We start from the raw sequence: 12,408 nt of genomic DNA, 5'->3' as shown, positions 1-12,408 counted from the left end.
TGGGAAGGGGAGTAACACGTGGCAAGAAGCTACTGCAGGAATCTCCAGCTGGGCTGGAGATGCAGCCACCATTCCCTCCTCCAGAACGCAGGGTAGCCTGTCCTCATGCCTCTGCTCTCCCACTTCCCCCTCTTTACCTGTTAGATCACAAACGGGCAGGAAGCCAATTGAAGGGCCAGTCCTTAGGCAGGCACCTTTGCACACTAAAGAATAACAAAAACCCACCTGTTATACAGGGCTTTTCAGTCACCGCTCTCAAAGTGCTTTACAAAGGACACCCGTATCCTTATCTTACAGATAGGGAAACTGAGGCTCACACCGACAGAGTGACTTGCACAAGCACCCAGTAAATCAGCAGCAGAGTCAGGAACAGAACCCACATCTCTTGAATCCCAGAGGAGTGCTTTAACCGCTAGGCTACACTGCCACTCTTACACCATGTTATTCATGTGATCCCCCCAAAGAGGGTGAGCCAGAACCTCAGCTTCTGTAAACCAGCACAGCTCCCTTGAAGTCAATGCTGATTACACCAGCTCTGAGTTTGGCCCAGAGACCCTGAGGCGAGTCAGTGGCTGGCGAAGCAGCCTTGTCAGTGGGTCAAACAAGCTGTCCGAGCCCTGATGCTCTGACCGGCACTAATGAAATCCTATGGTTATGCAGCCAGCAGGGCTGTGAGACCTCTTTAAGGCCTGGTGTCACTCATTCACCTTGTGTATGTGGAGTCACACGGTAAAATGCCATGGCCCACCTGAGATTAGTACACGCCACACTGGCTACTAAATGGCTGGCTCACAGGCCATCCCTCACTGGTGTGTTGGTGCACCTTCCGTCTCAGTCAGTCAGGATGGCCCGTCGCACAGTGCCAGGCGGTCGAGCTAGCTAGGCCATTAATGCAACTTCCCTTGCGTGGAATGAGGTGGGGTGATCAGCGAGGGAGCAAAAGAAAGGGCATTGTTTGCTCAAGTCACACAAAGGCTCCTCAAAGATCAGAGCACCTGAGACCCTCCCCCCACCCTACCGAATGGCTCCTGCAGGGGGTGGAATAGACATGGCCGATTCTAGCAGCATCTCCACTGAACGGCTCTGGGACGTGAGCATGCTCTGTGTTTCCTGAGGATCTCTCTGTTTCATTATACTAGGGGTGGGGTAAGAGTAGGGTGACCAGACAGCAAATGTGAAAAATCGGGACAGGGGGTGGGGGGTAATAGGAGCCTATATAAGAAAAGACTCAAAAATCAGGACTGTCCCTATAAAATAGGGACATCTGGTCACCCTAGGTAGGAGAGAAAAGCAGCAGTGGCTCGGGCAGGACCCGGAGGAGTACCAGATGTGTCAGGGTCCAGCCTGGACTCTGAAACTGGCACTGGGACCATGGGGGGTCTGGGGGAGTGAGAGGAGGAATGTAATTATATCTGCCCAATCCTATCCCAAATGAGTTACAAACCAATCAGAGCCTCCTGGCACACAGGAGGCAGCTGAGACCAGTGTCTTACGTAAGACCCAAAGCTGAGCCATCCCGTCACAGCCCTCTTACTCCTGTCCCACACCCACAGCCATCACTCACTTCAGCGGCAGTTGAGGATGCACAGCCTCCATTCAGCAGCAAGCCCCAAACACGCTGAAGTAAGTCCCATGCATTTACCTGTTCCCCAGATTCATAGCAGATTTTCACCCCACCTCTAAAACCTTCCACCCAGCCCCACCGTTTGGCCTCCAAACCTGCACCAACTTCCCAGCTGATCCCCAAGCCTCCAGCCATGCCCACCAATTGGATCTCTACCCCACCCATCCTCCCAACCTGAACCTCCACTTTCCCCTACAGATCTCCCCAGCCTTAGCCATCTCCTCAACCTGGTTCTCAAACTCCCCCCTCGTTCCCCCGGTAACATTACTGACGTTTGTAAACGTTCATTCAATTACTTCATTTCCCTCCGCTATGGTTCAGACGTCACAGCTTCCTGGAAATACCACAGGGAAAGCCCGTTCTTCCTGTATAGAGCAGCCAACAAGGACCAAGATCGGCAACAGCACAAGAAAAAACATCTGTTCTCTTACAAGCGACTTCTACCTCCCCATGTTCAGCTAAAGAACCCCCTTGAAGAATTTGTACTTTTTCCTTCGCTAGCAGTTTATTCTCCAGTAACTCCTGCACCGTCTTGGAGCTTTGGTAGCTGAGAACATTTTCTATGAAGGATCAGAAATGTCCTACTAATGACAAATCTCACATAGCGCCTTTCATCCATAGATCTCAAAGCCCTTTACAAAGGAGGTTGAGCATCATCATCTCCAGCTGACAGATGGGGAAACAGAGGCACTGAGAGTAACTCGCCCAAGATCACTCAGTAGGTGAGTGACTGCGCCAGGAATAGAAGCCAGGTCTTCTGGCCTCCTACACCAGTGGGGCCCCCTGCCTTAACCTGACTGGAGACAGAAAGAAAAGACCCTATAGGGGAAATCATCTCAAAGTGCAAAAAAAGTTTTAATAAAACTGAAAACATATATACAAAAGTTCTTGGTAGTTTTCTGTAATGTAAAGCACCATTAATTCCACAGTACTTTGTGTCTCTGCTACCCTGACACCCCTCCCAGTAAGCACCAGTGACTCTCTTGAAACCTGGTTTAGCACCAAGGGGCTGCCATCTTATTTAGCACCAAGGGGCTGAAGCTGGCCCATGAAACACACATTCTCCCTCCCCTCCCCACCAATGCATTTTAAGCACCGACCAGCTGCCCCTTTGGAGTGTTTGAGCCCCCAAGCTGGCCCTGGCCCTGGCCCTGCAGAAGTAAACAGTGACATTGGAAAGGGAGGGAATTCAGAGCTCATGTCTGGAAGTTATTCAGCATTAAAGATTCCTGCTCCTCTCTGGGGAGACACAGGGACACCACACACTGTAAATACACAACAGCTGGGTTGGCAGTCTGTGGCTTCTAAAAAGAGAGGGAGAAGAATTTAATTGCTAGTTCCTTCACTCCTAAACCTCACCCCCAGCATGCGGCTCCTCACGACTCCCCCAAGCCCGACTCTGGAGCCTTTCCCCACTCCACTGGGCCGGGAGAGAGGAATTCCAGTCTCCATGTTCCTCACACCCTGGCATTCCCTCAGACGCATGGGGCCCCTGATTAGGACCAACCTTCCTTGGAGGGACCCTGCTTTTCATACCAGTTATGCTAATGCAAGCTGATCTGAGGGTCAGGTGGGGAAGAGCCTGGGACTTGATCCTTTCCCCTCAGCTCCTCATCCTGAGTAAATTAGGGGCAGCAATATGAACGAGAGCGAAACTGGCCTGCAGTGCTCTCGTGTTCACCTCTCCTTTCTTTCCCTCTGATGTCTCTCTGGTGTGAGTTTAGTCCTGTCGAAAACGGACCCAGTGACAGCCTGGCATCTCGTCTTTATTGTGTCCTCAGGACACGTAGGGAGGGGGTTGCGAAAGCACTCAGAGCTGATTCAGCTGCCAGCGAAGCCAGTGGCAAAGCTCCCTTTGATGTCAGTGGAAGCAGAGCTAGGTCAGCGCTGAGGGCCACTGAAAACCCCGGCGGTCACGCACAGGCAGTGGCAGCACAAGCTTTGCCGTGCAGCCCTGCCAACGTGTCTCACCCCTGACTGCAAGGGGTGGGAGTGTATTTCAGTCTCCGTGGCTTCTCCACAGAGATCACCAGCAAAGGAGACAGAGTCAGCAGTGGGGACGTTTTAATGATGTGGACACCTGTTCACTGGGAGCAGGACTGAGATGCCCAATTCACCTGGTACAGGTTACGAAGCAACCACTGGCTATCCCTCTTCCATTGGAGTATCAGGGAGATACTGGACAGAAGCTGACCCTGTGCATTAGTAGTAAAAGGTATAACCTACCACCAGACTCAGCCAGTCCCTCCCTATTGTGTTTTCAAATGGATTGGAGGTGGGATTTTAAAGGAATGATTGTCTCCTAGCAGAACTGTTCCAGCCACACCCCTGGGACTATGGCAGTGGAATCCAGTGCCTGATTCTCTTCTCACACCAGCACGCAGTAGAGGGAACTCTGCAGAAGTTGATAGTCACTGGTGTAAATCTGGTGGGGGTGGGGGAGCAGAATCAGGTGTTTCAGCCTCCAGAAAAGGAACAGTCCAAAGCTGGGATGGCTTTGAACCTAACACGGGAGTTGAGACCGGAGAGCATCCCACGGGAGGCTTGGAGGAGAGCTTTGCTGATGGCCGACAGGATCTCGCTCTCTTTCAATACTTAGGGCTAGATCCACAGCAGGTGTACCTGGGTATAACTCTGTTGACTTCAGTGGAGCGACACCGATTTACACCAGCAGAGGATCCGGTCCTCTATGTCCCAGATGAGCGATAGTCTACACAGCCAGGGACTGTACCATCACTCCCTTGCTTTGTATCGTTATCTGTGTCCCTACCGCTGAGTTAGGCTGTGGGAAGGCTCACCTGGCCTAGCAAGACCAGGGGTGACCTGAGGCACCCCCTATTCAAGGTGAATGGGGCATACCTGGAAGTCAATGACACACTTTGAATGAGGATGGCCCTGATTTGGCTAGCTGGTGTTTTCTTTCAGGCTCCCTGGTGCCCTCCCATCTCATGACCCTCCCAGGTAGCCCCCAGTCCATTTCCTCCTTTGTGGTTTGCAGTGATTGCGGGCAGTGAAAAGAGAAAGAGAGAGAGAGAAGGACAGAGAGGGAGGAGGGCAGTCATTCCAGGCTGGGCTTGATCAAGTAGCCGCTGAAGGTGATGTAGATGTCCACATCATCACTGTAGATGGCGTTCTCCCGCTCCCGCTTGTAGAGGCGCACCCAGACCTCGTCGTTCTCCCGCAGCTCCAGCATGAGGCTCTGGCTCTGCATGATACTGCGGTCGCTGGGCTGGGCGTACAGGATGACCTGCTCCTGGTCGTTGTGCATGACGTGCATGTAGGTCTCCTTGAAGTTCCAGGTGTGGACGTTTAGGCTGAAGTAGTAGAGACCGGCCGTGTAGCAGTAGAACTTGCCCTTGAACATGTCGAAGTGGCCATAGAGGTTGACAAAGACGGTGTCGAAGATCAGGGCCTGGTAGCCCTCGCTACTGTGCAGTGCCTTCTTGCGGCCCACCGAGAAAGCGGCATACTGGTGCTTGCACGGATCCCCCGGGGCACCCATCTGCCCCTTGCTGCCTTTCTGACCCTGGGGGCCCCGCTCGCCTGGTGGCCCCTCTTTGCCCCATTTGCCTGGATTCCCAGGCTCCCCCCGATCTCCTTTGTCTCCTAGGAAACAAAGCAGAGGGATGCGCTCCATAAGATACCCAAGTGAGATGGGAAAGCTGCCAAGCACTGGGCTGTCTTGAGGAGGCCAGGGTTGTGGCCAGAAACTAGAGCTGTGTACAGAGGACCTGATTCATCCCTGTGCAGGCACCAGCACAGCTAGTCTGTGCTTTCCCTGTTCAGGGGTTGTGGGGGCTAGTGCAGCTTCCCACACAGGCTATGACACCCCTAACTTGTTACCCTGTTTCACGAGCCTCTTTGGGGCTTTACAGGAACACAAACTTCCTTGAGCACCGGTTCCCCCGGCCACCCCTCCCTGCTCTGGCCCCAGAATGCCCCCAGTGCTGGGAGTTGTTGTGGAGGTGGTTCTGAGCGCCCCTATGCCTAGCTAGCACAAACGGGCTGCAGAGCAATGATGAACTGGGCCCAAAGAGCAGAATCTCCCATTCAGTGCCAGGACTCACCATGCATGCACATCCTATGCATTAAGCCTCAAATGGGGACCCTTGAGGAAGTAGCTGATCTGCACCGGAAAGCCACCCCCATTCCACTCTGAGCTAAGCCAGCAGGAGCTGCCTGGAGCAGGTCTTGGCTGGGAGTCACTCTTTGCAAATATGAGTGTGGGGGTGTTCATGCAAGCATCCTCCTAGCTGCTTGGGGAGAAAAGTGAATGTTAGGGCTCATGTCATTCCCCTCCTCCCTCTCCCAGATGACATGAGGTCCATGGAGATGGCCTCCCATTAGCCTTCCCTGCGCAGGACATTAGTGGTGGCACTGTGCCTTTGTTAACGGCACACCCTCTCCTTCTTCCTGGCTGGGCAAAGACCCGCTGCTCCCTCCCTCTGCACTACAGGGCAGCTTCATCCTGAAGTATGTGCAGATTGGCAAGAGGCAACTGCTGATGCTTCTCCCCCAGTGGCAATAAACAGGAGCCAGTGGAAAGCAGGCGAAGAGGTGGCTCCCCTGAATTCAGAGGCTACAGCAGGAAGACTGCTGGGTTCAGGGGGAAACTGGCATTCTACAGGCTGATTCCACCTCTCTGGCTACATGGGCATAAGTCTACATGTACCAGCATGGGCACTTACCCTTCATAATGACAGACAATTAGACGTCCATCAGTCTGGACATCAGGCACTGGATATGCTGGGGCATGCCTTTCAGTCTGGCAACTAGGTGTTTGATGGGTACAACTGATGCACTGTTGCCCTTCAGTATGGTGACACTGAAGTCACTGGTAATCTGTGGGCACCTGGTATGCCAGCACAGAACCTTACCTTTCACTACAGCGACGCTGGTTCCCAAGCAGACCTTGGGTCCCAGGCACACTGGCTTGGCACTTACCCTTCAGTATGGTGATGTTGATGTATGGACGCACTTCCGGCATTGGGTACAGTGACGAATGGCGTCCGGCAGGGCCGGGGGTGACCTCTGAGGAGCCATGGGAATCCAGTGGGTCGCAGCAGCGTCTGCAGCCATTTGGGAGGGTTGTTGCTTCTTTGGGGTCAGGCTCATCGGTAGGTGCCCCAAATACAAACAGAGGGAGCACAAGGAAGGCCACGCGAGCTTGTAGCTGAATCATTACCATAGTGACCTGGAAGACATGAGCCAGTAAGAGAGAGAGACAGAAGAAGGGGATGACTGAGCCAAGGCAGAGGCAAACATGAAAGGACAGGGCACTGCACCTCCATTCTCTGTGGCTAAAGCCAGCTCATTCATCGCGGGAGCAGAGAGGGAAGGAAGGAGTTCGTAACGGTTCTATAGAGAAAGACAGAGTTCGTAACGGTTCTATAGAGAGCTGCTACTTTGGAGTCTAATACATGCCTGTCCCTGGAGGGCTAAGGCTGCAGTCCAAGCCGCAGTGGCGTCACTGCTAGGGCGCCTGATTCCCTGGAGCCTGGGTTCCTGCCACTAAGAGGAGGCCTGTCCTCCAGAACCTAGAGCACCAGCGCCCATAGTGTAACCACTGGAACCCAGGGCACCAGCACCCGGGGATTCAATCTTCAGGCTGCAATAAAGGGAGAAGAGGCAAATCCAAGAGCCCCTGGTGATGAAAACAAACTCAGGTCTCAGAGGTTAGCTCTGCGATAAGGGTCGTGACCTTACAACACTGAAAACATCCTGCTTGGGTCATTTGCTCACCTCATACCGCTGGCAAAGCTGAAACCATACCTACTTCTGAGCTGACATATCTGGGGGGTCACGGAGGGGGAAAAGCACATTGCCAGGGTATTCTTGAGCTGTCTGCTGTTATCAGGAAGGACAGGAGTTCTGGTAGGGGAACGATAAATCTGTTAGCTCATGAGAGCATCAAATCGGTTTCTAACCTTGGGGGAGGGTCACAGACAAACTTCTTGCGGCTCACTCAGCAATGGGTATTTTCTTTAATTGGAGTCTTGCTCGAAATCCCATTAGAGAGCATCTAACCAGCTCACACCCCAGGGGTACTGTTCCATCACCGCCAAGCTCACAAGGTGCAGCCAAGTGACCCGCTCACAGGACTAGAAACCACATGCTGCTGAGTCCTCTGCCACTGACTGAGTCTGTGACCTTGGCCAAGTCACTTCCCCCTGCAGCTCACGGGATTAGCAATATTTCCATACCTGGGGGGGGGGAGAGGCTTAGTTAGCAGTGGCCAACTTCTGCTCTCTTGGACAGAAGCCTGGGGCAGGCATCCGAGAGCCACATCTGGCCCTGCGGTGCTGCCACAGCAGGAGCCTTCCAGCTGCGGAGGGGCAGCAAGGGGCAGCGCCGAAGGGGCCGGGATAGGCACGTGTGGTTGCTCAGCTCTGCCCGCTCGAGCCTACACCGGGGCTGGAGGGTGCAATGGGCCCCAGCGAGACGGGCGAGCCGCGCTTGCGATCAAACCCGCAGCCCTCGCCCCTCCGCCCCCGGCTCACCCTGCAGAAGAGGCGACAGGCCGCCGCCGGAAGGGTCCCGTGCGCTGCGAGCCGCTCACTCCCCGCTGCTGGCCGGGCAGCCTCTGCTAGCGCCGCTCGCCCCGAGTCCCATGGCGCGGGAAGCTCGCTGCTGGCAAAGGCACCGCAAACCGCTGGCTTCGGCGCAGAGCCGGGCTGCGCCTGCCTCCCTCCCCGCCCCCGGCGCGCCCCCTTCTCCCCGCGGCCCGGCTCGCTCCGCACCGCCGCCTTTAACCCTTGCCTGGGGCAAGCTGGAAAGCGAGGAGACCCCCCCAGCCCCGGGCCCTGCCTTCAGGCCCCCAGGGACAGTGGCAGCAGCTGCCTGCCCGGGGAGAGCTCGGGTTTGACACGCACAGGGGCATTGGGCAAGTCCCCCTCCATCACTTGCCCCTCTGGCCGGGACAGTCCCTCCAGGCCTGACCTTTCCCTGCCTGCCTCCTCTGCTCTGCTGTGGTGCACAGCGTCCCCCAAGCCCTGTACAAACATCCCCCCGCCCTCCCCTGCGTTAGCCCCCCTGCTGCCGCTGGGGCAGAGCTCTTGCTCACCCCCCAGACCCCAATCCCTACTGGGTGGCTAGGGCAGGCTTTCCCCAGTGTTCCCTCCTCTGCTCCATTCCTTACAGCGCCTCCTGCTGATTCGGGTAGGGATCTGTCTCTTCCCTGTTTTGGTTCCCTCTCTGGCCGGGGCACAGACCAGTCCCCTCTCTGGTGCACGGGTCACGTCCTCTGCCTGAAATCTTCTCCAGAAAGGGCGTCTCCAGCTGGAAACGCTCTGGAACATGACCTCGCTGGGGAAAGCCCACGCCACCAACTCTTCTCTCGAGCCAGATGTGTACGTGGCTCTTTGTAGCCAGCCCTGGGCTATCTCGTCACGCCATCTGTGGTGGGCCTTGCATGAGGGGCCTGGGGCTGAGATGCTGTGCTGTTGCAAGGTACCCTTTGCCCTCAGTTCCCCATGCAGCTAAGCCAGAGGCCTTCCAGGCGTCTTCTCTAGCTAGACTTGGCGCGGGCCTGGGTGGCCTGGGTGAGCAAAGCGATTTCCCCCTCCACCCTGCGAGCATAAATGCCGACTCAGCAGGTTTGCTCCGCTCCTGTAATTCCAGAGGAAAGCTGGAGAATGTTTAACAGGCCATGGGAGCCTGAGGAAAGGAAACATTTTTCCGATTGTTTAGTTTGGGAGTCAGAGGCAGTTACAGCCGGCTCGCTTCCCGAGGAGTAGCTGGGGCTTGGCAGGAACCCCAGCACCACTGGAGAAGCAAACAGAAAGGCTGGGAAAATATGTGCAGAGAGCATAGGACGGAGGAGGGAGGGGAAGCACTGGGGAAGCACTCCCTGCTCTACTGGAACCCCACAAATGAATGCACATAGATGAATGCCCCTTTCGTCCCAGCCAGCAGGGTGGCCTCACCAGGGCAGAGGGGCAATTCAGCAATTCACAACAGTACTCCTGACTTTTAATCCAGGTTCTGCCATTGACCTGCCTGGTCACCACTCTGTGCCTCACTTTCCCCATGTGTAAAATGGGGATGCTAGGCCAAATTCCCTGCTAATGGAGCTGTGACAGAGATTATGGCCCAAGGACCCTGAATTGCCTCCCTCCCATGGCTAGTGGTGAGGCTTAATTAGGGTTGGGAGTATCCTGTGGGGTGTAAAAGTGAAGCCGCAGCACAGTTAATATGAAGGTAGAGCCAATCTCTGAGTCATCTTGGCCTAGGTCCTCTGGGAGCTATTGAATATTTCCAGGTAGGATATTTTCCAGCCCCTTTTGCAGCTTTGCACCTTATCTATGGGCGACGTTTTCCTTGGAGCAGTGGCTGAAGGTTGGCTTCCATCTTCTCTCCAGCCTTCTTGCTACACTCTTGTGAGTTAGTGGGTGTCACGGAGTATTGGGGGAGTCAGGGCCCTGCACCCCCGGCTTCCTGCGATTCACCATGACTCTCAGCCAGCCAGTAAAGCAGAAGGTTTATTTGGATGACAGGAATACAGTCCAAGACAGGTCTTGCAGGCACAGACAACAGGATACCTCTCAGTTAGGTCCAGCTTGGGGTCCCAGGGCATCCCAGCCCACCCCCCTTTGGGGGGTCAGAGCCATCTCTGCCCCCCAGCCATCTCTCCAGCTCGCTTCCCACACTCTGCCTTCAGCGACCCCTCCCACAGCCTTTGTTCAGTTTCCCGGGCCCCGGAGTCACCTGGCCTCCAACCCCTTCCTGGGTTCTCATGTTACAAGCTCAGGTATGTTCCCTCGGGCAGACTCCCATCCCCCGATGCAGACCATCCTAGCCACACTCGCCTGTCAGCATTCACACACCCCAGCAAGAACAGTCCCAGTTCGTCACAGCGGGGTAGGTGAAAACACAGTTTACTGAAGAGTTCATGGGCTATTTTATCATCTGATCAGAAGCACATGGGGAATCCACAGGGCTTTGCACACGCGCACACACACGCTTTCTCTCTGCCTTGAAGCCAACACAGGAAAGCTCTTGCCAGATTGGATTCCAGTACTCTCTGCTAAAGTGCAGCTGCTCCCCCCCTCGGACAAAACCTGGAGAGTGAAAGAAATGAACTTCCCCAATGTCCCCTTCATTACATTGTCCCTCCCCACCCATCACATGCACATGACTCCTAACCTATCTACAGGGACTGACCCACTGCCCTGTCTCCTCCCTCCCACCCCCAATCCCCTGCAAGTGGCCCCTAACCTATCTAGAAGGACTACTGACCCCTTCCTGGCCTAATCACAGGAGCTCCTCCAACCCTCTGCAGTCCAAGCTCTCTGCTCTGCTCCTTTTCCATTTCTGTCTAGGGTGACCAGACAGCAAATGTGAAAAATCAGGACGGGGTGGGGGTAATAGGAGCCTATATAAGAAAAAGACCCAAAAAATCAGGACTGTCCCTATAAAATTGGGACATCTGGTCACCCTATCCTCTGTTTCTCACACACACATACACATTCTTTGCCTTGCATCTTCCAGAGCCACTGAGCAGAGCTGGCTTTTTCTCTAGGCTGGAGGCATTATGCATATCTAGACACAGGCAAATAGCCCCTTCCCACTTCTTCCCAGCCACTTATCCTTTATCATTAAGTACCTTTTCTATTGCCAACCCTTCCTACTCTCTGGGTACTTTGTCTTGTGAGTGGAAGACAGGGAACCCCTTACCTCTGAACCCCTTAAGAGAGGCCCTGCACTGAGCTACGTGTATCCTCAGCTGCTCCTTGTTAGCACTGCCAGAGGAACGGGTGAGAGGAGGCCCAGCTGATTGAAACCAGCTGCTGGCCAAGGGCTCTTATGTAATTACTGTCTTTTCCATCCTCCTTTGGAAGATGGTCTGGTCCTTTGTGAGTCCCTCCTCCACGCTCTGGACTGTACCAGGCTGAACAATCTCCCCTCCCCCCACATCATTACTTGTTCAACTCAAACAAACAGTTCAAACAGCTGATTCCCCTTTTAGAGCAGGGCCTACTCCTTAGGAGCAGAGCCAGCTCTGTCCTGGAAAGGAGTGAGTGCTTTCCAATAGCACAGGGGGTTGTTAGTCAGAATTTTCTGTTCTCTTCCCAACCCTGCTACTGACTCACTGTGTTACAGGCATGTCACTTAGACTCTCCTGGCTTTAGTGAAATGGGCCGATAGACCAAGATATTGAAAAATGACCAGTCATTTTAGGTGCCTAAATATTTGGGTACCCAAAAGACACCATAAAGGGGCCTGATTGTCAGGAAGTGCTGAGCTCCTGCCCTCTGACAACCAAGCCCCTTTAAGGCAGCTCAGGTTGGGCCCCCCAGAATCACTAGTAACATCTGATCATCTCGGCCCTAATTCCTACCTTGTAGGGGTGTTATGAGGCTAAATTACTATATGTTTGTAGACCCTCAGAGGCCTGTGTTCTACACATCCAGTGCAGTGCCACCCACAGCTCTGCTGGATGCTGAATTAAGGCTAGATGGAGCCTGAATTGAGAGAAGGAGAGCCCCAGACTGGTCCCAGGTTCAGAGTGGTAGCCGTGTTAGTCTGTATCAGCAAAAAGAACAGGAGTACTTGTGGCACCTTAGAAACTAACAAATTTATTTGGTCATAAACTTTTGTGGGCTAAAACCCACTTCATCGGGTGCATGCTGTGGAAAATACAGTAGGAAAATATATATACACAGAGGACATGAAAAACTGGGTGTTGCTGTGCCATCTATAATGAGACTAATCAATTAAGGTGGGCTATTATCAGCAGGAGAAAAAAAACTTTTGTAGTGATAATGAGGATGGCCCATTTCCAA

At 54.1% G+C, this 12,408-nt stretch overlaps 1 protein-coding gene across 3 annotated transcripts; it reads right to left on the bottom strand.

Annotated features, from left to right (window-relative positions):
- Positions 1 to 2,460: 2,460 nt before the first annotated feature.
- C1QTNF6 (C1q and TNF related 6) lies at positions 2,461 to 11,390 on the bottom strand. 3 transcript variants are annotated; one of them, XM_034777231.1, is made up of 3 exons: positions 11,300 to 11,390; positions 6,569 to 6,818; positions 2,461 to 5,230 (listed from the first exon to the last, which is right to left on the bottom strand). In XM_034777231.1, the coding sequence occupies exons 2-3, from the start codon at positions 6,810 to 6,812 to the stop codon at positions 4,683 to 4,685; spliced, it is 792 nt and encodes a 263-aa protein (XP_034633122.1). In that variant the 5' UTR covers positions 6,813 to 6,818; positions 11,300 to 11,390; the 3' UTR covers positions 2,461 to 4,682. The 3 variants fall into 3 exon arrangements, with proteins under 3 accessions (XP_034633122.1, XP_034633114.1, XP_034633131.1); XM_034777223.1 differs by lacking the exon at positions 11,300 to 11,390 and adding an exon at positions 8,763 to 9,236; XM_034777240.1 differs by lacking the exon at positions 11,300 to 11,390 and adding an exon at positions 8,125 to 8,312.
- Between the last annotated feature and the right edge of the window lie 1,018 nt (positions 11,391 to 12,408).

This window comes from Trachemys scripta, chromosome 1, assembly GCF_013100865.1.
Source record: "Trachemys scripta elegans isolate TJP31775 chromosome 1, CAS_Tse_1.0, whole genome shotgun sequence".
Classification (NCBI taxonomy): Eukaryota; Metazoa; Chordata; order Testudines; family Emydidae; genus Trachemys; species Trachemys scripta.
This window is presented reverse-complemented; position numbering and strand designations above follow the sequence as displayed.

Excerpts from the sequence above, each read along its gene's own strand:
- C1QTNF6 (XM_034777231.1), bottom strand. The coding sequence starts at position 6,812 with ATGGTAATGATTCAGCTACAAGCTCGCGTGGCCTTCCTTGTGCTCCCT. Across the intron at positions 5,231-6,568 it reads CAACATCACCATACTGAAGG|GAGACAAAGGAGATCGGGGG; the intron begins GTAAGTGCCAAG and ends TTTGTTTCCTAG.